This window comes from Puma concolor, chromosome B2 (assembly GCF_028749965.1).
Source record: "Puma concolor isolate L17-30 chromosome B2, mPumCon1.1.hap2, whole genome shotgun sequence".
Lineage (NCBI taxonomy): Eukaryota > Metazoa > Chordata > Mammalia > Carnivora > Felidae > Puma > Puma concolor.
Genome location: NC_141671.1, coordinates 127,186,682 through 127,212,892, shown reverse-complemented (window position 1 = coordinate 127,212,892; position 26,211 = coordinate 127,186,682). Strand labels below are relative to the sequence as shown.

The 26,211-nt window shown below is 42.2% G+C and overlaps 1 protein-coding gene across 11 annotated transcripts in view; it reads right to left on the bottom strand.

Moving 5' to 3' along the window:
- ECT2L (epithelial cell transforming 2 like) overlaps positions 1–26,211 on the bottom strand; it is an 82,868-nt gene that overhangs the window by 17,092 nt on the left and 39,565 nt on the right. For 8 of the 11 annotated variants that reach the window (XM_086708009.1, XM_086708005.1, XM_086707999.1 and 5 more), the window contains 9 exons: positions 25,529–25,667; positions 23,122–23,290; positions 18,813–18,941; positions 12,367–12,459; positions 10,169–10,351; positions 7,779–7,882; positions 7,258–7,383; positions 2,544–2,630; positions 152–366 (listed from right to left, as the gene is read on the bottom strand). In XM_086708009.1, the coding sequence (XP_086564135.1) occupies positions 152–366; positions 2,544–2,630; positions 7,258–7,383; positions 7,779–7,882; positions 10,169–10,351; positions 12,367–12,459; positions 18,813–18,941; positions 23,122–23,290; positions 25,529–25,667 (1,245 nt within the window). The remainder of the gene's footprint in view (positions 1–151; positions 367–2,543; positions 2,631–7,257; positions 7,384–7,778; positions 7,883–10,168; positions 10,352–12,366; positions 12,460–18,812; positions 18,942–23,121; positions 23,291–25,528; positions 25,668–26,211) is intronic. The other 3 variants (XM_086708001.1, XM_086708003.1, XM_086708004.1) reach the window with 3 other exon arrangements.

Here is a 26,211-nt window from a genome sequence, read left to right as displayed (position 1 = left end):
GCCCAGCAGCAAGAGTCCTCTCTCGTGAGATGATCAGGGGCTCTGAGCAGGGCGGAGAAGAGCCTCTGTACAGCTTTTGAAATAATTAAGGGTGGGCTCCTCCCAAGGCATGATGAGTGAATATTTGAAGAAACGCCTACACAGAGTTTACCTGTTGAGACTTAGAATCTGCAAAACGTCGGAGAAAATGATCCGGATATTTGCAGCACTCAGAATCGCTCTATTTGATGACAGGGCTGCTTGCAGTGGTGCTGCGTAGACCTCTCTCACCGTTTCCAGCATCTGTACATATTTTCTCTCACTCCGTAAGAGTTCCCTGACAACCCCCGTTCGCTTTCCAGCCGAGTCCATCTGGAGCTTTCTCTCCTGTAGAAAGGCATTAAGGACTCACAGGGAAAGCAGAATGACTCTTTCCGTGTTTACAGCCTCCAAGAGCCTGAAAGCTGAAGGAGGCAGAGAAATGACCGACGGAACAGTCGGGCGGTCATTCTGAGATTCCCCCTTTGGGGTTTACAGCATACAAGGTTGAAGGGGACCTTGATAGGGGACTGTGGTGGACCCTGCTGACCACGGCTTGATCCGGTATCACCAACCAGCCCCTCCCATCGGGCCAGTCTTGGATCCCGAGGGGGCCAGACTGAGGCTCGATGTCTTTCCATCTGGTCTACTTGAATACGTATTCGGTGACACGTGCTAGGTGGTCACTACACAACGATGGGAGGGCACAGAGCCTCGCCTTCATGATGGTGATAGTCCAGTGAGGAAGCCTTTGGGTTGCCCACTCTTGATTGCTCTCCTGTGCCTTTTCCCCAGTGTTTACTGACTGATTTCTAGTGTTTTATTGACAACACTGCAGACAGAAGAAGTGAAATGAGCTAACCCTCCTATCAACTAATCTGCTTCGAAATTAATTTTCAGTGCTGGGACTAAGTAATTCTTTCTCTTCTATCTGTACTTTTCAAAAGTTGGAAAATGAGTATCCTTACAATAGAAAACAATGAAAATATTTAATTTTTAAAAATGCAATGGCCTTGTGTTTGAGCCTAGAACTATTAATACTCTTAGAACACAATTTCTCCTTCTCCCTTAAGCCCTCGGATGCCCCACACCGCCCCAAATGAAATCTAACAATACGAAGTGTAATGCCATGTGATCTTTGCCCAAAACAAATCAACCATAACTTCATGAACCAGAATTCAAATATAAAGTAAATGTAAGAGAAAAACCAGAAAACTCACTCTATGAAATACTATAAACACGCTGTTTTGGTAAAGTTTTATCTTTCAAACACAGGATCTATCTATCTATCTATCTATCTATCTATATCATACCCATTTAGACATTCCTAATGAGTTAAAAAAAAAAAAAATACATTTATAGCCCCACCTGGCAGCTGGCTTGGAGCCCGTATTATACTTCTATGTGTACAAATGTTTTTAAAATATTGGAGTTCTCCAATATTTTTAATCATTTTAAATTAAGGTTTCAGTTGTCAAACCTATTGTCTTAAAACCATTGTCAGGTGTTGTGACCAACAGTGAGATGAGATACTCTCATATTCATGGCGCTATGTGAACCCCCTTCTCTCTGGTGATTCCAGGGGGTGTACCCGAGGGTGAGTGAGCACCCACGCCATGAGGTCCACACGGGCAACACTGTGGCAGGTGGATTCCCCAGAGCATGGCCAGGCTTGGGAAGGAACTCCACAGTTGAGCTCAGGGCTGTGGGATTCAAGTTTCTTTCTCAGCAGGCCATGTGACTTTAGGGAAGTCATTTAAGTGTTCTAACCGTAGTTCCTCATCTACAAAATGTGGTCGCTAACATCTACCTTAAGGGATTGTGAAAAGGAAAACAGGATGAATTTGCGAACGTGGGATGAAGAAAGGCAAAGCAGCTTGTGTGTGCTGTGTGTTAGGGCAGGATGGGACCAAGCCTCGACCTCCTCCATGCCCTCCCCTTTGGAAACAGAAAGACAGGGCCCTGAATGTTGTAGTCAGCCTTCGAAGTCAGACTACGAGTTGGTGGGTCATTTAGAAACTGTGAAGCTTTATGTCCGTGTGCCATTTCTCTAAATGCTGTCCTCCTGTCATATTAGAAAATCAGAGTAGGGTGTCTGGGTGGCTCAGTCATTAAATGTTGGACTTGGGCTCAGGTCATGATCTCATTGTTCATGGGCCTCTAGCCCAGAGCCCTGGGTTGGGCTCTGTCTGCTTCGGATTCTGTGTCTCCCTCTCTCTCTCTAATTTAAAAAAAAAAAAACTTTTTTAAAGGAAAAGGAAAGAAAAAAAATCAGAGTAGCACAGAGATGGCTCTTGCTCCCAAGATGTTAATTAGTTAATTTCTTGGTTAATTTCTTTTCAGACCAGGACAGATTCAAAAGAAAAATCTACCTGTTGGATTCCCTCACTTATATTTAAGTTTTTCCCCCCTAAGGGAAACTGTCAAGAAAAAAGAACCAGAATAAAGGCTGACGCCTTTTTTGGGGGGGGGGGGTGTCAGGAGCAAAACAATGGAGAATTCTTACTATATAATCATTGGCTTACCAGCTTAACCAGCGTCTCAAAATTTAGATCGTCTTTGCTGAGACTTGATTTTGCGTCCTGAGGATTGTCTTCTCTAACATTTCTTTCCTGAGGATTAAATGCAGACTTGATTATTTGGAGGCAGGCCTTGGGATGTCTAAATGCCCAGTGGGTGCTGTGCCTACGGGAGGCTTTCAGTAGCTGTCTGCCTTCAGCCCCAACCACGGTGCTCCCCAGACACAATGAACTAAGCACTTGACACAGTTGATGACTCTCTTAAATTAAATCTTACGTTAAAAAAAGTAAACTTTAGCTTCCTAGGAACTATATTATACTTGAGAAACTGAATTTAGTGCAGCCCCCTTCTCCCTGGGAGGCAGGAGAGAGACCCTGCTCCTTGAGGCTGGGCGGGGTGGGGGGGGCGAGGTAGGGGGTTGAGGGGGGGCTTATCTGCTCACTGAGGCACGAGGAATCCCACACATTCCAGGCCTCTGCCTCAATTCTGCTGTCATTTGTCAGTTGAGGACAAATGGCTTATCTTACTTTTAAAGTTACCAGAAGGGACATCTGGGTGGCTCAGTTGGCCAAGTGTCTGACTCTTGATTTTGGCTCAGGCCCTGATCCCGGGGTCATGGGATCCAGCCTGCAATGGGCCCTGCGCTGACAGCGGGGACCCTGCTTGGGATTCTCTCTCTGCCCCTCCCCTGCTCTCACTCTCTCCCTTCTCCCTCAAAAATAAATCAGTAAACATTAGAAAAAATAATAAAATGGCCAGAAGAAAAAGGGCACAGCACTTTGTAAAATCCACCCTTTTTTTACTCTAATGAAGATGTGTCAGAAACGATCCACATGCGCTCTCTAGCACCTGTTTCCACATTTAAATATAGCTTATTCTTTCTTCATGTTCCCTTGTGGCTTTCACATAAAGTAGCACATCAAAAAAACAAAAAAAAGTCCCACCTGCTGCCTGCAGGGTCCTCCCTAGCAAGGGAACAATGGTCCCGGGTTTGTGGTGAGAGGTAAGGATGATTCCTGCTCATCACCGCTGCCTTTCCTAGTCAAAGATAAAACTACTCATGGTAACCCCTTCAGTTCTATGGCGAGAGTGGGAAAAAAAATCAATGTATAACCAAGACTTTGTTTTTGTTTTTTGTGGTTTTTGCCTTATTCTACTCAGGCAAAAGGAATTTTTGTTTTGTAACTGCAGCCGTTCTTTATGGCTACCCGAAGTAAGAGCCCTGGTCCCCCAGCCGCAGTCAGCTGGCTTCTCCCCGGCTTGCAGAGGTCCCACCTGAGCCTGCGCACTTCGCAGCTGCCCCAGAGTCTTTCCACCATTTCTTTTGCGTCCCCCATTTGTGGATGTCCCCTGTTAGCCTGCCATGTGTTTATACTTCTGCTGGGGGTGGGGAAGGGGGCAGGAATCTACTTTGAATCCTGGCAAAATCAAAGTTTCTATGAATGGAACACACTCTCTTCTTTCAGCATAAACAGCAGTGCTGGTGATTTAATAGAGACATGATGACTTCAAGCCGTCAGTGGTGACAATGACACCAATAGTTGTAAAGATAGACGTGGCTGCAGACATGCAATGAGAACGACACTCAAACTGGCCCAAGGTTAAGAGAATCGAAACGGGACAGAATCGTCTGTGGATCTCACATATAAGGGAGACCGCCTCACCCGGGACATCATCCCGTTGCGCAGGCTCGCACGAGTGCTTTTGCACGGCCCCCCGGACCACCCTGGTTATAGAGAACCTGTTCACTCACACTGGGGCTTTGCTTCACCTCTGGCTCAGCAGCAGCCACTTTTATTAAGCATCAATTTTGCTTTGTGGATAGCAAGTTGATTTGGCGTGTGAATTTTGTTTGAATCTAAAAATAACAAGTTTTCTCACTGTATACGATACGTATGATTTCGTTACATTTCAGAGATGATTTTTAAATTTAAGACATCATCCCTTATTTTCTTTTTAGGGATGAACTCAGAGGAGGTGACGGGGCAACAAACTTGGCACATTTATAAGGAAACTACTGTTTGGGGCTGGTGGGCCTGTGCCTTCGCTCCCTCCATGACATATAAGGGAGGCCACTGATGACTTTCCTACCTTGTTTGCCTTTTCCAGATTATTGCCGATGCTTCTCCCACAAGACACTCAGTGCCTGAATTAGGGGCAGAAATAGCTGTGAAAATGACAGGTAGAACTCAGGAACAACCATGGGTCTGCTTGTAACCTGTTGCCATGGTTGTACAGTATCAGTGTAAACACTAGAGTGAGTCACTACTGCCCAGGGAGACAGATAGGATCTGATTGGACAGATGGTAGGTAGACAGATAGACAGACAGACATGTGCATATACCTCTATCTGTATATACATATATGGGCAGAGTCTGGGCCATCTGGATGGAGGGTAGGCCCTGCCCGGTCATACCTTCAGACACAGCTCTGTGTGTGCATGTGTGTGTGTGTGTGTGTGTGTGTGTGTGTGTGTGTGTGTGTCTGGTCCTGGATTTGGCAGGCAAGTCCTCTTACAGAATCCCCTATGGAATGGTCTAAACCAATTATCTCAGCAGAAACTGTTATTTTCCATTCCTATGGCTGTTAAGTTTATGTGTTCTTCAGGACAAATATCTACAGTTTATTTACTATTTATGTGTTTGCCGTTTTTAAGTAGGCTCCATGCCCAGCACGGAGTCCAATCCAAGGCTTGAACTCAGGAGCCCGAGCTCAGGACCTGAACGGAGAGAAAAAATCAGACGCTGAGCTACCCAGACACCCCAGTATCTACAGTTTAAAAAATAAACTCCGATGTGTGGAGAAACTCGATTTCTCTATTGTATCCTAATTCCACACCTATGTTTAAGCTGTGGTTTTTCTTCCTGGAAGTCCCCGACTTTGTTTCGTGGGGTTTGTGCACAGACTCTTAAGTAGTAAACAACAGAAAACCAAATAAGAATGTAACACATATTTTTCCTAATTTGATTTTTGTTTTAAATCAAGGAAATTTCTAGGCACTGAGTCTTCCGATTCTGTGCTTCTATTACTGGCAGGTGATGTGACATTAGCAGGCCTGCTTCCCAGCAATGAGGCAACTTGAAGTCCATACATTCTGTGTTATTTTATTAAAGTGATTAGATGTTTAGGGGCGCCTGGGCGGCTCAGTCAGTGAAGCGTCCAACTATTGATTTCCGCTCAGGTCACAATCTCATGATTTGTGGGTTCAAGCCCCACACCGGGCTCTGTGCTGACAGTGCGGATAAATATACATATTAGATATATTAGACATAATATATATTAAGATTAAATTAAATATTATATATGTATATACATATATACACATATATACATATATATACACATATATATACATATATACACAATGCACACATATATATGTATATACGTATATATATCTCCTATTACTTCTGGTTCTCTGGAGAACCTGACTAATGCATGGTCTGCAAGAGTCTTTTGAAAAGACAGATTCAGAGATGGGGCATGAGGGAAGCAGGGCTCTGACCTATAAAAGGCTTAGATGTCCCTGAAAATGTGTTAAGACTCTTCTTCGAAAGGAAGCTTGTGCTCGAGAAAAATAAGTCACTTCGGGGGGGTGGGGGGCAGGTTAAACCAAGGGTCCTGCTCTGGTAACAACCAAGGGGTGGGTGTGCATAACTGCATGGCTTTCATTTTGCTGAGCAATCTGGGGACTTGGCAGAGGGGACGCTGCTGCCAGAAGGTCCTCCGTGGTTGCCTCTCCTCCACTGTGCTGTCCACTAAAGAAGTGTGAAGAGAGGCTTCCAGAATAGCAGGTTAATAGCCTGGTATTTGCCTGCTTGATAGAACTCACAGGTCTATTCCCACTAACAGTCTCCATGGTGAGTTTGTGTTTGGGGTCGTGTCCCCAGCCTTGAAGCAAGAGGTGATTTTTCTATGGGCATCACGTGACATTCTATGGACATCATCTGAAGTGATATTTTCTTAGAAACCAGCTCTCTGAATGACAATGCGGTTTTCCGTATTTCCTGAATCCGTATTATTTCACTGAACCAAGAATGGGTGGATTCTGAACATAGTACTGGCAAAATTATTCTTGTTTGCTTGAAGAACTGGCTTCAAACCTACCTTTTTTTCCTTTTTTGAATCTGAATTTCAACTAAGAAAAGAACACATCCTACTTTTATTTAAAAAAAAAAAGTGTCCTGGATTGCAAATGAAACCATTTTCTTGGGGCGTCTGGGTGGCTCACCCAGCGAGTGGTTAAGCGTCCAACTTCAGCTCAGGTCATGATCTCTCAGTCTGTGGGTTCGAGCCCCATGTCAGGCTCTGTGCGGACAGCTCAGAGCCTGGAGCCTGCTTCGGATTCTGTGTCTCCCTCTCTCTCTGCCCAGTCCTGCTCTTGCTCTGTCTCTCAAAAATGAATAAATGTTGAAAAAAATTTTTTCTTAAGTTTTCTCTCGAATCAATCTCAGGACTCCACTGAGCGAGCTGCTTAATGCAAATGATAGACTCTGTTCCCAGGGCCCAGACCGTGTCTCTCTAGTCAAGGAGTGCAGCTTCCGGCATTAAGTGGCTTCACTCTTATTAGGAAACTACAAAACACCCTTTTTTTATAATAATCCATGAAAAGGAAATTCGTAGGAAAAATGACAAGTTGAAAGCTTTCCAAGTAGAATTATCATTACTGTGTATGAATTTCTTAACCACGTGTGTCTAACAGCACAGCAATAACCTTACCTTCATGAATAAATCGAATGTTGCTTTTGGGTCACATTTTGTCAGAATAACATCTTCTCCAAAATCCTTGCTTTCTTTACTACTTTTCTTCAGCAGAAAATTTGACAAAAATTCCAGAGGTTTGTCCTAAAAAAATCAACCCCCCACCAGAAGAAAAAAAGAAATTCCAATTAAAACATTCATCTGAAATACAGGTCGATCAAAGTGCAGCAGAAAAGAGCAGTGTTTTCTTCTTTCTACCCAATTAATTTAAGTCTAGGAAACAAAGTAAGTATTATTCAACTAATGTCTGTAAATGGTACTTTGTAGTTAATTTTGGTTCTCTTATTGTCCAGGATCTCTCAGTGGCTGTGTTTTACAACCCGATATAATCTCTCAGAGGAATTGTTCATACAAAGGGATAATATGGTTTAAAAAAAATCAATGCAAACTAAAAATGTATTTAAGTATTGGGTTTTTAAAGTTGGCTTTCTTTGAAAAAAAAAACGAAAAAGGTTGGCTTTCTTTGAAGAAACACTTACGGAATTTTCTTTTGAAAGTTCCATCAATCCATCTGCCAGAGCTTGTGCAATTTCTTGGTTATTCAGAATGTTAGCCACACTCATGTGGTCAAACATGAATTGCCCTGCGAATATATAAGGCCATCTGCCTTGTAATTGATTTATGTAAGAGATGTGATCAAGCAGAAAACAATTCAATCCTCACCATTGCTTTTTAGTGGATAACAATGTGAAGAATAAAAAGTAAAATTCCACTATGCCATGGGGGCTATCTACCGTGATAAAATATAAATTGACCAAGAGTAACCAAATGTGCAGCATATGAAAAAGTACCCATCCTGGTAAGGCTGATATTAAATAGAATATATAAATTGGGCAATAAGGAAGGAACATGTGAAAATAAATCTTGTAAGTTTAAATTTTAGATTCTCAATCCCACCCACAATGTCTCCTCACTCCCCTTTATCTACGGGCTCAAGTACATAAATACTTTAAGTCTACAGGAAATGACATACAAACATAGTTACACAGACATCTTTTATGTTTTTTAGTGTTTTTTTTTTTTTAATTTTTTTAACGTTTATTTATTTTTGAGACAGAGAGAGACAGAGCATGAACAGGGCAGGGGCAGAGAGAGAGGGAGACACAGAATCGGAAACAGGCTCCAGGCTCCGAGCCATCAGCCCAGAGCCTGACGCGGGGCCCGAACTCACGGACCGTGAGATCGTGACCTGAGCTGAAGTCGGACGCTCAACCGACTGAGCCACCCAGGCGCCCCATGTTTTTTAGTGTTTTAAACAACATACGTTTATGTGAAAATGATTTTATTCCATTTAACTTCTTCTTGCTTACAAATATTATTTAAAAATTCTCTCTTGGTACACCTGGGTGGCTCGGTCGATTAAGTGTCCAACTCTTGATCTTGGCTCCGGTCATGATCTCACAGTTCGTGGGATCAAGCCCCACATCAAGTTCTGTGCTGACAGCATGGAGCCTGCTTGGGATCCTCCCTCCCTCTTTTTCTGCCTCTCTGCTGCGTGTGCTTGCTCTCTCTCTCTCTCTCTCTCTCTCTCTCTCAAAATAAATAAATAAATAAATAAATAAATAAATAAATAAACATTAAAAAAATTCTTCTATCTTGAAAAAGCTAACTTTCTCGCTTTTCTTTTTGGTCCTTAATACCTATGAAAAAACCAGGAGAAATAATTTCTCCCTATTTATAGCCTCATAAGCATTTTTCAGTATTGGCTGAACATCCACTAACTGTGGTCAAGTGGATAGTACGTAAAACCAAGAATAGCACTCCCAGTTTTGCCCTGTTTTGGAGGCACTGATGTAAAGAGATGCAGAACATATATTGACGTAAAATATCTACATGTATAGCTGTGTTTTATGGCTCTTGTACAGACAGGTATTGTGGCAAAAGACATCAATAAGAAACAGGGCAGGGAAGGGAAGGAAGAAGTAAGACACAACTAACTACTGGCTTGATTTCAGGGGTGTTTAAGGTAGATGGGAACAGGGGCGCCTGGGCGGCGCAGTCGGTTGAGCGTCCGACTTCAGCCAGGTCACGATCTCGCGGTCCGGGAGTTCGAGCCCCGCGTCGGGCTCTGGGCTGATGGCTCGGAGCCTGGAGCCTGTTTCCGATTCTGTGTCTCCCTCTCTCTCTCTGCCCCTCCCCCGTTCATGCTCTGTCTCTCTCTGTCCCAAAAATAAATAAACGTTGAAAAAAAAAAAAAAAGGTAGATGGGAACAGTTAGGGATAAATTGAATAGGTAGTTAAAGACGGGAGGGTTTACCAGATGATAAACAAACAAAACAAACCAAAAAAAAAAAACCCCTCATTTTAAAGGAGGGACTGACTTAGGGGAAGGTCCAATACAGAAAACTGTTTCCAAGACTCTATTGTGATAAATCAGTCATGAGTAAGGAGTGTGAATGGGAAAATAAATTCAGTGATGCCAGTAGGCTCAGCGGAGGACCATGGAGCCCATCACCAAATTGAGTATTTTATATAGAAAATAAATAGAACACCACCCCAGAACAATTTAAGTAATGGGTGCTGTGTCTAAGAGGAGCTTACCTTTTAGAGCAGATTGTGGTGGGGAACAGGGCAGAGCCCCCTGGCCTAGCAAACACTTAGTGAGTTTTGTCTAGGTCAACTGCCTGGCACAGGATTAGTAAGACGGTATCATTTAAAATGAACTAGCTTCAGCATTTTGAAGATGAGCGTATTTGTTCTTATTGGCTATTCCTTACATTCGAAAGGAGATATGAAGGACAAGGAATCAAGTTTTACTGAACAGGTGCTAAGGTCAACGTTCGCTTGAGCCATTCCTAAACTTGTATTTGCTCCGGAAGCAGAACAAGCCTCATAACTCACCTGCAACAAAAGTAGCAAGAGTTCTTACCTATTATCTTGGCACTGATGTTCTTTTGCAACTCCTTGAAGAGAGGACTTAACTGTTTCCTTACTGATTTCAAGGTGTCTTCCAGAAAGTCCGTGAGGCTGGACCACATCTGCAGCTTTGACTCACTGAAGTAGATGCCAAAGGGATCCCTTTCCCACGGTCGTCCCAGCCAATCACTGAGAACTGACAGTATTTTCTCCTTTTATTATTTCAGGCTTAATATCTTAGAAGACTAAGATAAGTACTCATGGTCTCCTTTCAAAGGTAAAATTACAAACTCAAGAAGCACACAATAAATAATTTCAAATACCTATCTATTCTTTGATAGATAAGGCTGACATGTGATATTTGAAAACAAAATTAAGTAGCCGCTGGATTTGTAGATCAGGAAGCAGAGTGGCCATCTGGGTAAGAATATACTGACTTTGCTTTACATCCTAAAAATGAACATGCAAGAAAATCCCACTCGGCCTGGCTTCCCCATCATGCCATCCAGAGTCATCTTGGGCTCGCCAACCCTCTAGCTTTCTTACATCATGTCAAGTTGCTCTCTCTCTATAAATCTCTCTCTAAAACTGTAATGGGTGCTTAAGAGAGTTCTCTCCTTGAAAATCAATTACTGAATGATATTGTGGCATGTTAAATCTGATTTTCTGTCCCGGATGGATAGGTAGCCTTATTTGATTCCTGTCCCTCATTTTTATTGATAGACATGTACAACTCTTTATAAGATGTTTTCCTAGAAGAAAACTAAGAAGAAGAGAGGGAAAAGGAGGACGAACAGAAGGCAGAGGAGACAGAGGAGGAGAAAAAGAAGAAAAGCTTCCCCAGAAAGAACAGTGTGTGCAGGCTGATGTCCCCTCTCCATAAGGCCCCATATGCTATCACATGGCAATGCAGTCATATAAACGAAAGTGAATGAGTGACTTCTGCTACAAAAATCTATCAGGCCAATGTGCTTTCTGTAGATATGTGGAAACTTGTCCCTTACAAGTTCCAATCATGCCAGTTTTTCCCAGGCTCCAAAGCCTTTTGGCATCTGGCATTAGAGAAGTCATGCTTTACATGGTTTCTACGTGGCCCCAAACCCCAGGTAATAGGAGGCCAGGGAGTTTTAAAGGGGGAAATGATTATATTACCATTACTGTAGCAGAGCAGTGTGGTCCTCTTGCTGGTCAGCCAATGTCACATTTAGATTCAATATTTGCAACTTTCAGTATCTAAATCAAATTTTGCTCGCAGATGTATTTTATCTTTGTTTTTCCTCTCAGATAATGCAGTTGAATTGGAACCTGAGCAAGCCCCTTCACCATCACTTTATAGCTGCAATTCTTATTTCCAAATGACACTATATTGATTATATCTCACTAAGAAGAATTATTCTTTATTATTTCTCTAGATCAGCAACTATACACGTTTAACTGTTAAAAATGATGTTTTCCCAAATGTGCATCAACCGATGAATAGATCAAAAAGATGTGGTTTATACATACAATGGAATACTCACTCAGCAATGAAAAAGAATGAAATCCTGCCATTTGCAACAGCGTGGATGGAACTGGAGGGTATTATGCTGAGTGAAATAAGTCAGCCAGAGAAAGACAGACAATCATGTTTTCACTCACATGTGGAAGTTGAAAAACTTAACAGAAAGCCATGGGGGAAAGGAATGAAAAAAAATATAGACAGTCACAAACAGAGAGGGAGACAAACCGTAAGAGACATTTAAATGCAGAGAACAAACTGAGAGTGGAAGGGAGCGGGAGAGCGGGGGGGGGGGGGGGGGGGGGGGAATCGGTGATGGGCATTGAGGAGGGCGCTTGTTGGGATGAGCACTGGGTGTTGTATGTAAGTGATGAATCACGGGAATCTACTCCCGAAGCCAAGAGCACACCGTATACACTGTATGTTAGCTAACTTGACAATAAATTATATATTTAAAAACATGATGTTTTCAATAGAGTTTGTCCACATGATGGTTTGAAGCGAATATCTGCAATAAAAAACCCCTTTCTAAGCAAATGACTGAGCGGCAGGCAATGACATAGTTTGAATAGCGACAGCATTCCTTCAGAGAAGGAATGGAAGACAGTAATTGACATGAGTCAGAACCGGTATTATTAGCTGTGCTGGGTCTTTTGGTGACCCTGGAGTTGGTAGATGTTACCGGGCACTGTGGTCAGCCCCCGTGTACTTACTGTGTTGGTAAGAGCCAGTTGCAATCCCAGTGGGGGCAGTAAAGAACGTGCCAGTTAGCTGAGACAGCTGAGAAAGAACTTCTATTCCTGCCTCTGCGCAGTCAAAAATACTATCATTAGTTTACTCACAGGTTTTGCCTTGGAACAGTTAAGTATTACTTAGGAGCACTAAGCTGGCCAAGAAAGGCTGCGAGGACTTCTCATCTTCGATCCAAATCCCTCATGGAACAGTCCACAAACACTTCACAGCTCACCCCTAAGTGCCGAGGTCCAAACACTTAGTCTATGGGGACTACACAACAGGGTGGAGAGAGATGGCATGAGGTTTGACCTGGTGCTTATTTTCAAATTCAGAATACTCAGGCCAAAGGCAGAGAAAAGTCTACATACATTTTCGAAAATAGTTTGACTCAAAGGAGAAGTCTCATTGTAAGAATACAGACTTAAAACTGTTGAAACTGAAAAACAGCGGTCAAAATTAAGTATGGCATTAATTTCACCCCTTCTTCAGTGACACAGCATAAAGTTGGAATTATTAAATTCAGCACATAGAGTGAGTTACTTTGAATGAAACTAATACATTGGGCTATATATTTTAACTCTTTGTGGTCTAAGAATAAACAAATTACTCCAAACTGTTTCAATTGTTTGGAAAAAGATGGCAGTGGCTGAAAGGTTGGGATGTGTTTCGTTCACTGGGGTCTAGTCTTTGTTTTTTTAAGTTTATATATTCGCTTTTGAGAGAGAGGGGGAGAGGGTGAGGGGCAGAGAGAGAGAGGAAAAGAGAGAATCCCAAGCAGGTTTCGTGCTGATAATGCAGAGCCTGACGTGGGGCTCAGTCTCACAAACCGCGAGATCATGACCTGAGCCAAAATCTAGAGTTGGGTGCTTAGCTAACTGAGCCACCCAGGAAGCCCTACTGGGGTCAATCTTTTAACTGACAAATGGTCCAGTGAAATCAATGGAGTCCATAGGTATACCTACATATATGTGCTCAACTGATTTCTACAAAGATGCAAAAGGAAGGCACGGAGAAAAGGACGGTCTTTACAAGAAATGGCGGTGGAAAAATGAGATATCCATATGTTAAGGAAAAGAACCCACAAAACTTCAACCTGTACCTTTAACACTATGTAACACAAACAAATCAATGGATCAGAAATCTAAAAGTCAAAACAATAAATAATTTAGAAGAAAGCATAGGAGAAAGTCTTGTGAACTTGAGTCGGGTAAAGAGTTTTCAGATATGACACTGAAAGCATACTCTATAAAAGAAAAAAAAACACAAATTTGACTTCACAAAAATTAAGAACTTCATCTCTTCAAAAGGGATTGTTCAGAGAAGGAAAAGATAAGTCCCAGGGTGGGAGGAAATATTTGCAAATCAGTTTTCTAGACTACATACAGAGTTCTCAGTAAGACAACAAACAACCTAATTTGAAAAATGAACAAATGATTTGAACAGACACTGCAGCAAGGAAGACGAATGGCAAATAAGCACATGAAAACATGTTCAGTATTATCGGTCATTAGGAAAATACAAACTAAAACCACAATGTAATACTACTGCACACCCACACAAATGGCTAAATTTAAGGAGACTAGTACCCAGTGTGGGGGTGCTACACAACTCAAGTTCTCATACACTGCTAGTGGAAATGAAAAATTCTACAACCACTTTGGAAAACAGCTTAGCCGCTGTTAAAAAAGTTAACACCAGGGGCGCCTCGGTGGCTCAGTCGGTTGAGCGACCGACTTCGGCTCAGGTCATGATCTCACAGCTTGTGGGTTCGAGCCCTGCATCGGGCTCTGTGCTGACAGCCCAGAGCCTGGAGCCTGCTTCGGATTCTGTCTCCCTCTTTCTCTGCCCCTCCCCCACTCCGTGTGTGTGTGTGTGTGTGTGTGTGTGTGTGTGTGTGAAAAATAAATAAATATTAACAAAATAATATAAAAAGTTAACACTGATCATATGACCCAGCTATTCTACTCCTAGGTATTTATCCAGAGAATTAAAAGCATATGTTCACACATAGGCTCATACCAGCTTTATATGTAAGACCCAGGAACTGGAAAGAACTCAAATATCTATCAACAAGTGACTGAACAAACTGTGGTATATGTGTACGATGCAATAATTCCCAGCACTAAAAAAACAGTGGGCCATTGATACAAGCATCAAATGGATGGATCTACAATAATTCTTCTGAGTGAAAGAAGCCTGACAAAAAAAGAGTGCACGATGTATGTATGGTTCCATTTATAGAAAATTCTATAAAATACAAACGAATATATTGTGAAAGAAAGTAGGACAGTTGATTCATGGCTGGGGGTGGGGAGAAGTAGGAGAGAAAAATTACAGAGTGGCATGAAGAAAATTGTTTGGGGGGTGGCGACTAGGTTCGTTTTCTTGATGTTTTATGGTTTCACAGGGCACGTATCCATATGTCAAAATTTAGCCAATGGCACCCTTTAAATAGTACGGTCTATTAGGTGTCACTTATATCTTCGTAAAGTTGCTTGAAAATGTTTAAATAATGTCCAAAACAGATAAATTTTAGGTTTTGGGCTTATGAAGCAACTGAGCGAATGACGATATCCTAACCGAGGAATCCCGGGCCAGGTGGGGGGGGTTTGGTGCTGAGGGGGCAACCCGGCCTTTTAGGTATGTTAACTCTGAGATGCCTCCTAGATGCCCAAACTAAACATTCGTATGAGGACGTCAAGCTAGCTATGAGTGTGCAGCTGGGAGATCGCAGAGCCGGAAGCACAAATTTGGGAGTCCCGAGCACATGGATCGGATTTAGAGTCGGGAGCGGATGAGGTTGTCCAGGGAAAGAGTGCGGTGGTGGGAAAGGCCGGGCAGCTCGCAGAGGGCGGGGAGCCGGCAAAGGACCCCAGGAAGGGCCCGCTGACGGAAGAGGCAGCGCAGGGAGAGGGTGGTGTTCCGGGAACGGAGAGAAGGAGGAGAGTTTCCAGGAAGAGTGTCCGTGTGCGTGAAATGAGGAGCGAAGGAAGGGTGAGGAAGGTAGTCGGCATAGACCAGTGTTTCTCCCAGCGTGCCCCGGGAGCGGCAGCACCTGGGAACTTGTTAGAAATGAAAATTCCTAGTACCCCCCGCCCCCGGCCCCACCAGACCTACTGAGTAAGAAATGCTAGGACAAGGTCTAGCAATGCGTACTTAAAAAAAAAAAAAAGTCTTATGTATTTATTTTGAGAGTGAGAGCGGGGAAGGGATAGAGAGAGGTGGGGGAGAGAGAATCCCAAGCAGGCCCTGCGGGGGCAGCGCCGAGCCCCACACGGGGCTCGACCCCATGAACTGTAAGATTATGACCTGAGCCGAAATCAAGAGTCCCATGCTTAAACCACAAGACCTCTAGGTGACTCAAATACACATGAACATTTGAGAACCACCGAGAAATCCGTATATAGGTGAGGGTACATAGGCGAGGGAAAGTTTATGGTCTCCCTCTCTCTTTTTTTAGGACCGGAGCTGCTGCTACAGGTGATCCTGATTTGATAGGAATGACCCAATAAAAGAGGGTAGAGGCTGTCGGAGAGAACTGAGTATAGGAATGCGGCCGTGAGGAGGTGAAAGGTGGTGAGATACAGAGTCCTAGCGGATGCCGGATCTCTGATTCGGGCAGAGCTGTTTCTTCCATCATAACAGAAGGGAAGACAGAGAGCGAAGGTAAGAAGCGGGGGGGGGGGGGGGGGGGAGCGGTGGATTTGGTGGTGGGAGGGGAATTCGGGAGTTTTCTCAGGGAAGAAAAAGTTAAGGTCAACAGCTGAAAGAGGTTATTGAAGTATTGACAGAGGAGGAGCAGGGACGGTATAGTCCTCTCCAAGAGTGGGAAAGGAATTTACCAGGTGCTCATCAGTGTTGCAATCTTATTCGACATTTATGCCGTCAAAGTCAAGTCAGATTAAAAGTCATATTACTTTTTTCAGCAGGCTTCAGCTGCTTTAGTGCAGGCAGGCGGAGGTTAGGTAGATGATGGTGTTTAAGGAACATTGGAATTTAGCCTGAGAAAGAGAGCCAAAGAAGTTCGGATTCTTTGCAAGAAACTAATGATAATGATGAACCATTAAATGCAGGTTTAACAAAGAAGGAACCAAGGATGAAGGCAAGGTTGATAGAGAGTGTAAAAGTGAGAGTGTGTGCATTGGAGATCTTCAGGCAAAGAACTATTAGAGTAGGAATATTTGGAACATGGTTGTTGGAATATTTGGCACATGATTTGGAAGTGGTACTGAGGGAGAAAAATGCTGGAGATCAAGCTTTCAGAGGTAATACAGCTTCCGGGGATGACAAGCTCAAGAGTGATGACCGAGGTGGCAGAAAAGAGATTTTTGGACTGAGAACCTGGGATCTTTTGACTGAATCAGGGTCTTGATGGCTCATCCAGGTGGAAGTGACCTTTGGCAAGAACTTTAGAGATGGTTTGGGGGCCAAAATGGTGGTGAGAAATCTGAGCGCAATTACGTTTCACTGGAGACAATTCTTTAAATTTTTTTTAATGTTTATTTATTTTTGAGAGAGAGACAGATTGAGATCAAGTAGGGGAGGGGCAGAGAGAGAGGGAGACACAGAATCCGAAGCAGGCTCCAGGCTCTGAGCTGTCAGCACAGAGCCCAACATGGGGCTTGAACTCACAGACCAGGAAATCATGACCAGAGCCGATGTTGGACACTCAACCACCTGAGCCACCCAGGAGCCCTGAGACAATTCTTTTTTTTTTTTTTTTTTTTTCAACGTTTATTTATTTTGGGGACAGAGAGAGACAGAGCATGAACGGGGGAAGGGCAGAGAGAGAGGGAGACACAGAATCGGAAACAGGCTCCAGGCTCCGAGCCATCAGCCCAGAGCCTGACGCGGGGCTCGAACTCACGGACCGCGAGATCGTGACCTGGCTGAAGTCGGACGCTTAACCGACTGCGCCACCCAGGCGCCCCGAGACAATTCTTATATCACCAAATCTATTGTTCTTTTCCCCTTTTGCCCTTATTTTCAAGCCGTTCAAAGCTTTACTTTCCCAAATCCTTTCTTTTTGTTCTACTTCAGTTAAAATTTTTTGCTTTGCTCTCATTATAAAATACTAGTTCGTTATAGAAAATCAGGACAAATAAGAGATCAAAGAAAAAGAAGAAAAGAAAAATCACTTATCTATTGTTAACACCTTGACGTACATCCTTGCAAACCCTTTTCTATACACACCCCACTGCCACTCCCACCTGCCCCACACGGATTTTAAACCGAGGAATCCCACACCACCCATATTTGATTTCAAATGTAGAAAATCTGAAAGACTCATCTAGAGATACATGCTGTTAATATTTTGTTGTATTTCCTCCTAGATTTTTCTATACCTATTTTCTATGCTTAAGATTACATAATTATAATAACTGTATAAGAAAAAAAAATTGATAATATTTTGTAATTCATTTTCCTCTAACCCTCTTCCCATTCTTTTGTTTTTCCCTTTTCCCTGGTTGAACTGTGGCAGGGGCATGCTTTGCATGTATGAATAGTTCAGTGAAATCTGAGGATTAGACAGAGCTTGAAGACTCACAGTTCCCTAAGGAATGGGTAATAAGAAACTGTTCGAGAAAATTTAATCTTATACTCCCTCTGCTTTGCTCTGCTTGGCATTAAAAAATATATAAAATTAAAAAAAAAATAAGCCCATGATGGCAGAGCTTTTATTTAATAGATGTCTAGAAAGTGAATCTGTCTTATTGTTTCTAAAGTTTCTCTTCAAGTACTGAAATCAACTTTGAATTATAGTGACTGATACTGGACCGAGGGGCGCTGAACATTATCAGCAACCTCGGTGATCAGCAACCAGTCTCATCTTTACCAAGCGCTTCACCTGTTTCTAATTTTCCAATATTATTTAAGTATTTGTATTATTTATTTTTAAGTGCTTACATTATTTTGATATTCACAAGTCCTGTAAGGTCAGATACTATTCTCCTAACTTTCGTATGAGGAAACAGAGGTCCACAAACTTGCCTAAGGCCATACAGCTAAAGTGGTATGCCTAGGATTCAAGTTCAAGGTCTTTGGTCACCAAGTTCATGCTCAATCCTTCCAGTTTCAGAACACAGCGGGGAGGCTTTTCTCAGGTTGATCGATTATGGTTTCTGTGCTGGTCAGGCATTTTCTCCTGTATAGTGGAGGCTGATTTTACCATGTTTTCCAGAAGAAATACAAATAATGCTCTTGGCTGGCTCTTGCCACTAGTGACTTTATTTCTGTTCTTGCCCCTCGTTACTTTGACAACTAACCGCAGCTCTTTGCCCCCTAAATACCTGAGTATGTGAGGTATAAGAGAAAAAAAGAAATAAAGAGGAACAAGGGACTGACTCATACGAACTGAAGGCATTTCAAAAATCCACAAAATATCACTATAAAGTAGGCACGACCACCGCCTTTCAAAACTGACCGGATGCTCCGAGTGGTACAAAGAGGTCCACATGACCCCCTTCTTGTTCAGGAGCCACGTAGCTTCCTAATTTCTCCCAGAAGTCTCTCACTTCAGGCCTCAATAAATTTTTAATACCAATTTTATAACCTGAGGAAAAGAAATCAAAATGTCCTCTTAGTCTGTAACATTATCAGGAACAGAAACCCTTAGCGGTTTGTGAAAAAGCAACCACAACTCAAAAAGCCAGTATCTGCTCCTAAGACTCCAGTCTGGAGGGTGCCTCTCATTTAGCACTGCACCACACTGGTGCCACAAAAGGACCCCAACATGGCCACAATCTCCTTCACATTCTGAATTTATTGGACGCTGTGCACTCTGATTTAGGACATCGTCTCTCTGCCTCCAATGTATATATACCCCAAAAGTAAAGTACATACACCCCAAAAGCAGCAGTGTGTTACCAGGCTCACAGCAGGGTTCAAGGTAGACGGTCAGTCAAGCCCTGAGATTTTTGCAACCAAGTTCCGAAGTTAAAATGTTTCTCACAGTTGTCAATCAAAAAAGAAGTCAGAACAGAAGGTTCCCAGAGATGGTAACCATCCTGGAAACGCTCACTTCCTGGGAATTCTATATGATGATTCAACTAATGAGAATGTGTTTGGACCCATTTCTAAGGGACTCCTGGAGACTGTGAATTCTTAAGTCCCAGGAAGGCAGTTGAAAATAAAGTCAGGCAAGAATCCCAACATTTCACTTCCTTCCACCGAGAAGTCTAGATACAGAACGGAAGGACCTGTTGAGATCACTGGAGTAAGAGATTTCATTTTGTTGTTGGTTTCAAGGCAAAAGCTCTTGCAGAAACACCACAATTATATAGAGGGAAAAACTTCCGTTTTCAAGTATTTTGTTATGTTACTATTGACATTTAAAAAAGAAAACAGGGGCGCCTGGGTGGCGCAGTCGGTTGAGTGTCCGACTTCAGCCACGTCACGATCTCGCGGTCCGTGAGTTCGAGTCCCGCGTCGGGCTCTGGGCTGATGGCTCGGAGCCTGGAGCCTGTTTCCGATTCTGTGTCTCCCTCTCTCTCTGCCCCTCCCCCGTTCATGCTCTGTCTCTCTCTGTCCCAAAAATAAATAAAAAAAATAAATAAAATAAAATAAAATAAAATAAAATAAAATAAAATAAAATAAAATAAAAAAGAAAACAAAGGGAGCTCCTTGGTGGCTCAGTCGGTTAAGTATCTGATTCTTGATTTTGGCTCTGGTCATCAACTCACGGTTTGTGGAATCGAACTCCAAGTGGGGCTCTGCTCTGACAGAGTGGCTCTTTCTTCCCTGTCTCTGTCCCTCCCCCCATTGTGTTTTCTGTCCCTCTCACACTCTCTCTCTCAAAGTAAATAAATAAACATTAAATATATATGTACATATATATATATATTATTTTTTTATTTTTAAAGAAAGAAAACAAAAAGGCAGAGTTTAGAAACCTGTCTCATCTGGAGAACAAAAAGTCTGAGATGTTAGAAAACCCTAACAGGCTCTTCTACTCTGTAAGAGGTGAACCTACTATGCCACGGCATAAATTTGCAATTGATACCTCTCCATCGTTTAGAGGAGAGCTGCCATGTAATTAATCGTAAATTTAAACCCCGACTAGTAGCCATGCTTTACTTTGGGGGGGGGGGCGGCATATAAAATCAGGTGTGGAACGTAACTTGCCCCAGGCACAGCTAACCTGAACAAAAAAAGACAAAAATAAGGTAAAGATAAACCAAAAGCAGCTTGTTTTCGTTAATAATAAAATTCACTAAACCTGTCCCAAGCATGCTGAGTTCTAGCTGTCAGCAAGCCCTCTTGCTCAACCAAAGACCCCCAACAGTTAAACCCAGAAATAGACAAGACTGCTTAACTCATGCTCCAAAGAAAACCCATTATGCCTATTTCTCACTGCACTTTCTGGAGACATTGACAAGACGTTATGCAATGACTGGACTCTTCCAATTGGACCAGAAAAGCCCTGATAGCAATGGAATGCCTCAAAGACCACACCTAACGTGTCCCCTTCTCTGCCCGTGATTGTGAGCTGAGCACATACCAACCCCCAGCTCATGATCACGTGCCCCCTGCCTGCTCTCGTGCACGTACCCCACGGAGCTCATCTCTGTAAAACTCTAGTGTCCATCCTGCAGGTGGAGAGGTCGGTTGTTTAGGCTCAAGCCTGCAACTCTCCTTGGCTACTGGCACTCAAAATACATGTCTCCCTTTTTTCTTCCAAACCCTTGTCTCTTGAGTGATTGGCTTCTCTTGCCATGAGTTTATCTGCATTTGTTCAGCAACAGTGTTGGCAAACCCAGCCAGGAGCTATGCTTTCGGTTTGTGCAGCCCTCCTGGGATTCCCCCAGATGGATCAGTGGGCCCCGGCAGCCCGCCAGAGCTTTCCTGCTCCGTTCCTGAGTTAGCAGCTGGAATAGATCACTGGGCGACATAGCCACAGAGATGGCAGTTTTATGGGTGATTCAGGTATTCGCTTGGCCATGTTGTGAGTTCCCTGCCAGCCAGATCCTTGACCATCTTATTCCCTTTCTTCCCTCATCTCCCAAAGGTGGAAGATTTCATGCTAAAACAGTTCTATCTTAGGTATAACAAGGAAAGAATGTAAGTTATAGTAGAAGGAGGGCTAGAAACTGAAACTTTAGTTCTAAAACACTCGTCATCTTCTTCCCCCCAGAAAGGATAACGATCATCATTTTTAAAAAATGTTTATGTATGTACATATGTATGTATTTAGTTTGAGAGAGAAAGAGCATGAGCAGGGAAGAGAGAGAGAGAGAACCCCAAGGGCTCCACATGGTCAGTGCAGAGCCTGACTTGGGGCTTGAACTCACAAACCAGGAAATCATGATGTGAGTTGAAATTAAGAGTCCGAGGCTTAACCAGTTGAGCCATGCAGGTGCCCCACCATTAACATTTTTAAAAGAGGACCCATAACAAATTAATGATACCAGTCAATCCTTTCCTTTGTGGTATAAACCATTTGGAAGTACAATGCATTCTATTAGTGATATTTGCTGCTATTATAATTACTATACTTTCATCAAACTTAAAAACTTTTGTGCATGAAAGAACATAATAAACAGAGTACGAGACAGCATACCGAATGGGAGAAAATATTTGCAAATCATATATCTGACAAGAGATCAATAGCTAGACTAATAAAGAGTATCTACACCTCCATAAAAAATATCAAATAAACCCATTAGAAAATGGGCAAAGGACTTCAATAGATACTTCCCTAAAGAAGATATACAAATAGCCAATAAGCATATGAAAAAATGTTCAACATCACGATTCATTAGACAAATGCAAATCAAAGCCATAATGAATATCACCTTAAACCCATTAAGATAGTTAACTATCAACTAAAAACAAACAAAAACACAGAAAACAACGAGTGTTGGCGAGGATGTGAAGAAAATGGAACACTTTCTGTCTGCAACAGTGCACAAGGGAGCATAAAATGGTGGGAAATAGTATGGAGGTTCCTCAAAAGATTAAAAATAAAACTATCATATGGCTCTGCATTCCCATATGTGGATACATATCCAAAGGAATTTAAAGTAGAATCTCAAAGAGATATCTGCATACTCATGTTCACTACAGGACTATTCACAAAAACAAAGAAGTGGAAACAAAATAAATGTCCATCAACAAATGAAAGGATAAACCAAATGTGATCCACATATACAATGGAATATTATTCAGCCTTAAAAAGTGGAGGAAATCCTTTCATAAGCTACAACATGAATGAAACTTGATGATATTGTTAAGTGAAATAAGCCCGTCACAAAGTTAAATACTGTATGATTTCACTTCAGATGAGCTACATAAAGTAGTCAAATTCGTAGGAACAGAAAGTATAATGGTAGTTCCTAGAGGCTGGAATAAGGGGGACAAGGGAAGTTTTTGTTTAATGGTGTGATGATGAATTTTACGTATCAACTTGACTGGGCCACTGGTGCCCAGATATTTAGTCAAATATAATTTTGGGTATGTCTGTGAGAATGTTTGGGAATAAGATTAACGTTTGAATAAGCCGACTGAGTAAAGCAGATAGCTCTCCCCAGTGTGGGTGGGCCTCATCCAATCAGTTGAAGGCCTGAATAGAACAAAAAGGCTGACCCTTCTTGAATAAGAGGGACTCCTCCTCTATGACTCCTTTGAGCTAGGATATCAATTCTGTTAGCAAATTGAAAAATAGTATTCTGGAGGTCATACATGTGGTAGGCATTGCTGCAAAGTTGGTTGTTGTCTCGAATCTCCCAGCTTACCTTGGAGTAAATTGATTTCTCTGCTATTTCCTTCACTGAATATCCCCATACTCTGTGCCTTCCGTCCATCCAGAGCTTTTTCTATGAGATAAAGCAGGCTCTCCAAGGTTAAGCCACAGTGTTCATACACCAGAGAAATGATACCTGCCTTAATGCTGTCCACTACTATCTAGAAAATGAAAACAGAGCCCATTATTTTAGCATATTTATTAATAAAGACAATGGGTATGTAATACGCTCTGATTTTTAAAGACTTGTTGTCAGAAACTGTGGAAGGAGGAAGATAAGCTTTCTCCTTTGTTGGTTTCTTTTTAAATTTTTTTTTTCAACGTTTTTTTATTTATTTTTGGGACAGAGAGAGACAGAGCATGAACGGGGGAGGGGCAGAGAGAGAGGGAGACACAGAATCGGAAACAGGCTCCAGGCTCCGAGCCATCAGCCCAGAGCCCGACGCGGGGCTCGAACTCACGGACCGCGAGATCGTGACCTGGCTGAAGTCGGATGCTTAACCGACTGCGCCACCCAGGCGCCCCGTGTTGGTTTCTTTTTAAATAATTTCATTTCTTTTCTAATTATAAGAGGAGAAAATTAAGTATACCTACAATTCCATCCCTCAGGGGTAAATACTATTAACAAGTTAGATTACTTTCTTCCAGTCTTTTTATTTTTGTACCTACCCGTGCAAAGACATGTGCAACTTTTAAACATAATAAAATTCAGATCATATGATTTCGCAATGGACTTTTAAAATAGATTTAAAGTTTTCCTCTTAATTATGAAGTTTTGAATTATCGATAGTGACTGATTGAATATATCCCATTTAAATAAATATTAAAACCACTGTGCTTTGAATTCAACAACCAAATAAAGTTTTCATTGTGATAAAGTTAATTCATTAGCAGCAGACATGTTGGAAAGTCATTCAAGTCCACGATTTTTTTTTTTTTGCCTGCAAACCTCATGCCACTTTCTGAAGGTCACACAGTTCCACCCAACAAAGAACTACCACACGGTTATGACCTACTTTTTGCTTAAACACCCATCACATGTATAATAAAATAAGTAATTATGGCGTAGATTTATGTAAAGAAGACAAATAGGAGGATAGACCTACTTTATTTTTTACATTTTAGTCACCATGCAGTACAATATTGGTTTCAGGAGTAGATTTCCGGGATTCATCACTTACACATGACACACTGTGCTCCTCACAGGTGCTCTGCTTCATACCCATCACCCATCTAGCCCACCCACCACCCACTTTTAACCGGTTTTTGTTGTTCGTTTGTTTGTTTTACCCAGATTCTATCACCAGTTATCCTTTGTGCCCAGCTTGATGCCCCTTATTAAACATCAGGGAAACTGTCTGGGGCCCACCTGGAGATCAAAGCTCTGATCTTGCTTTCATGTGTATCCACTAAGTCGGCCAGTTGTGAATGATCAGAGTCAATTTCTTTCAGTGCCCAGAAAGAATACTGACTTCGTATCTTGAAAGCAACCATTTTGTTACAAATACAATTTTTTGAAAACACTTTCTAAGTAGGCCAATGAATATAACCTGCCCCGTGTCATCCCTTCAATATGTCCCTGTGTATCAATGCATACATATATACAAATACACACACTCACGTATCTCTAAAAATACGTGCTTCCTATGTCTTCTTTGTGCTTCCTTTATTGTTCTTATTACTCATATTAAAATTAAAATATATAACTTCATTATAGAAAGGACTTTTTTTATGTCTATTTTTGAGAGAGAGAGAGAGAGAGAGACCGAGAGAGAAAGTGGGGGAGGGGCGGAGGGGGGAACAGAGGATTCGAAGCAGGCGCTGCGCTGACAGCAGCGAGGCTGATTTTGGGCTCGAACTCACGAACCGTGAGATCATGACCTGAGTTGAAGTAGGACGCTCAACCGGCTGAGCCCCCCACGTGTCCCAGAGAAAGAACATATTTTAATTTAATGGCACCTCATTAAATAGGTCACAAACTAGGATTCCTGACATTCTTCTTTTGAGAAACGGTGGTGACATGATAGTATTTAATTCCTTGGGCATTCCAAAGAGGTTTTAAAATAATCCTTAATCACCTTGCTCTTTTTTGGGCTGAGTGCAACAAATTCAATTCAGTAAGAATTCACCGGACACTTAACTACTTGCAAGGTGGTTTGGCCTTTCATGCTTTCTTAAAAGTAATTTTGATTTATGGGTATCTTTATCGCTTCTGATTTTTAAAAGTATTTTGGGTCTGTAAATTTCCACTTACACTGTTTTGCTTTCAGAAGATGAATCCTTTTCATACACATGGGGGCCAAAAGATTGCCATACGTCCTCTAGTGGGGATGAAAAAGGAAAAAAAAAAAAAAACAACCCAATTCAAAAAAGGGCAGGCCTCCTAACACACTCTGTACCTCATATGCAGGAATCCGAGATGATATTAATATGATGTGGAGCTGGGAAGCATATGAACTGCTGTCATCATTTTTATGAACACCATGCCAAGTTTTCTTTGATAACAAAGGATAGGAATGGCTTCCAGAAACATTGCTTCTACAGGGAAAAGAGGGGAAGAAGTGAAATTTTAATTTTCTATTCATTTGATTTTGATGCTGGAGCACCGACATGTTGTCTGGGCATTACTCATACTGAACAAGGCATGTGGCCGTAGGACCTCAGTCTCTCCCTGCGGTTTTTGGGGACAGCAGCAAATGGGGTTCTTGAGTGGGGAGGGGCTGGAGCTGGCCTTTGGGCCTCTCCTCCTGCATTTGAAGGACACTGGAAAGGTCTTCTGGAACTTATTTAGCGTTTATCGGGCACTCAGAATGAATATAGTGACATACTTAGGGGTTCAAAATGACGTCTTAAAGAGGAACAGCTGAGAAATTTAAAATTTCCTAAATCATCTGGTCCCCACAGCTTTCTGAGTAATGACTCTATTCTCTTACCCTTACCCCCACAGTCCCATTTGGATATGCTTATTCAATAAAAAAACATTTCTGAAAAAAATGTTACTTTTGCTCAATAGCTTTGCACAGAACGTGTCCTACAGTCCAGCCTCTTTGTAGGGTCAAGAATATTTGAAATATAAAATTTA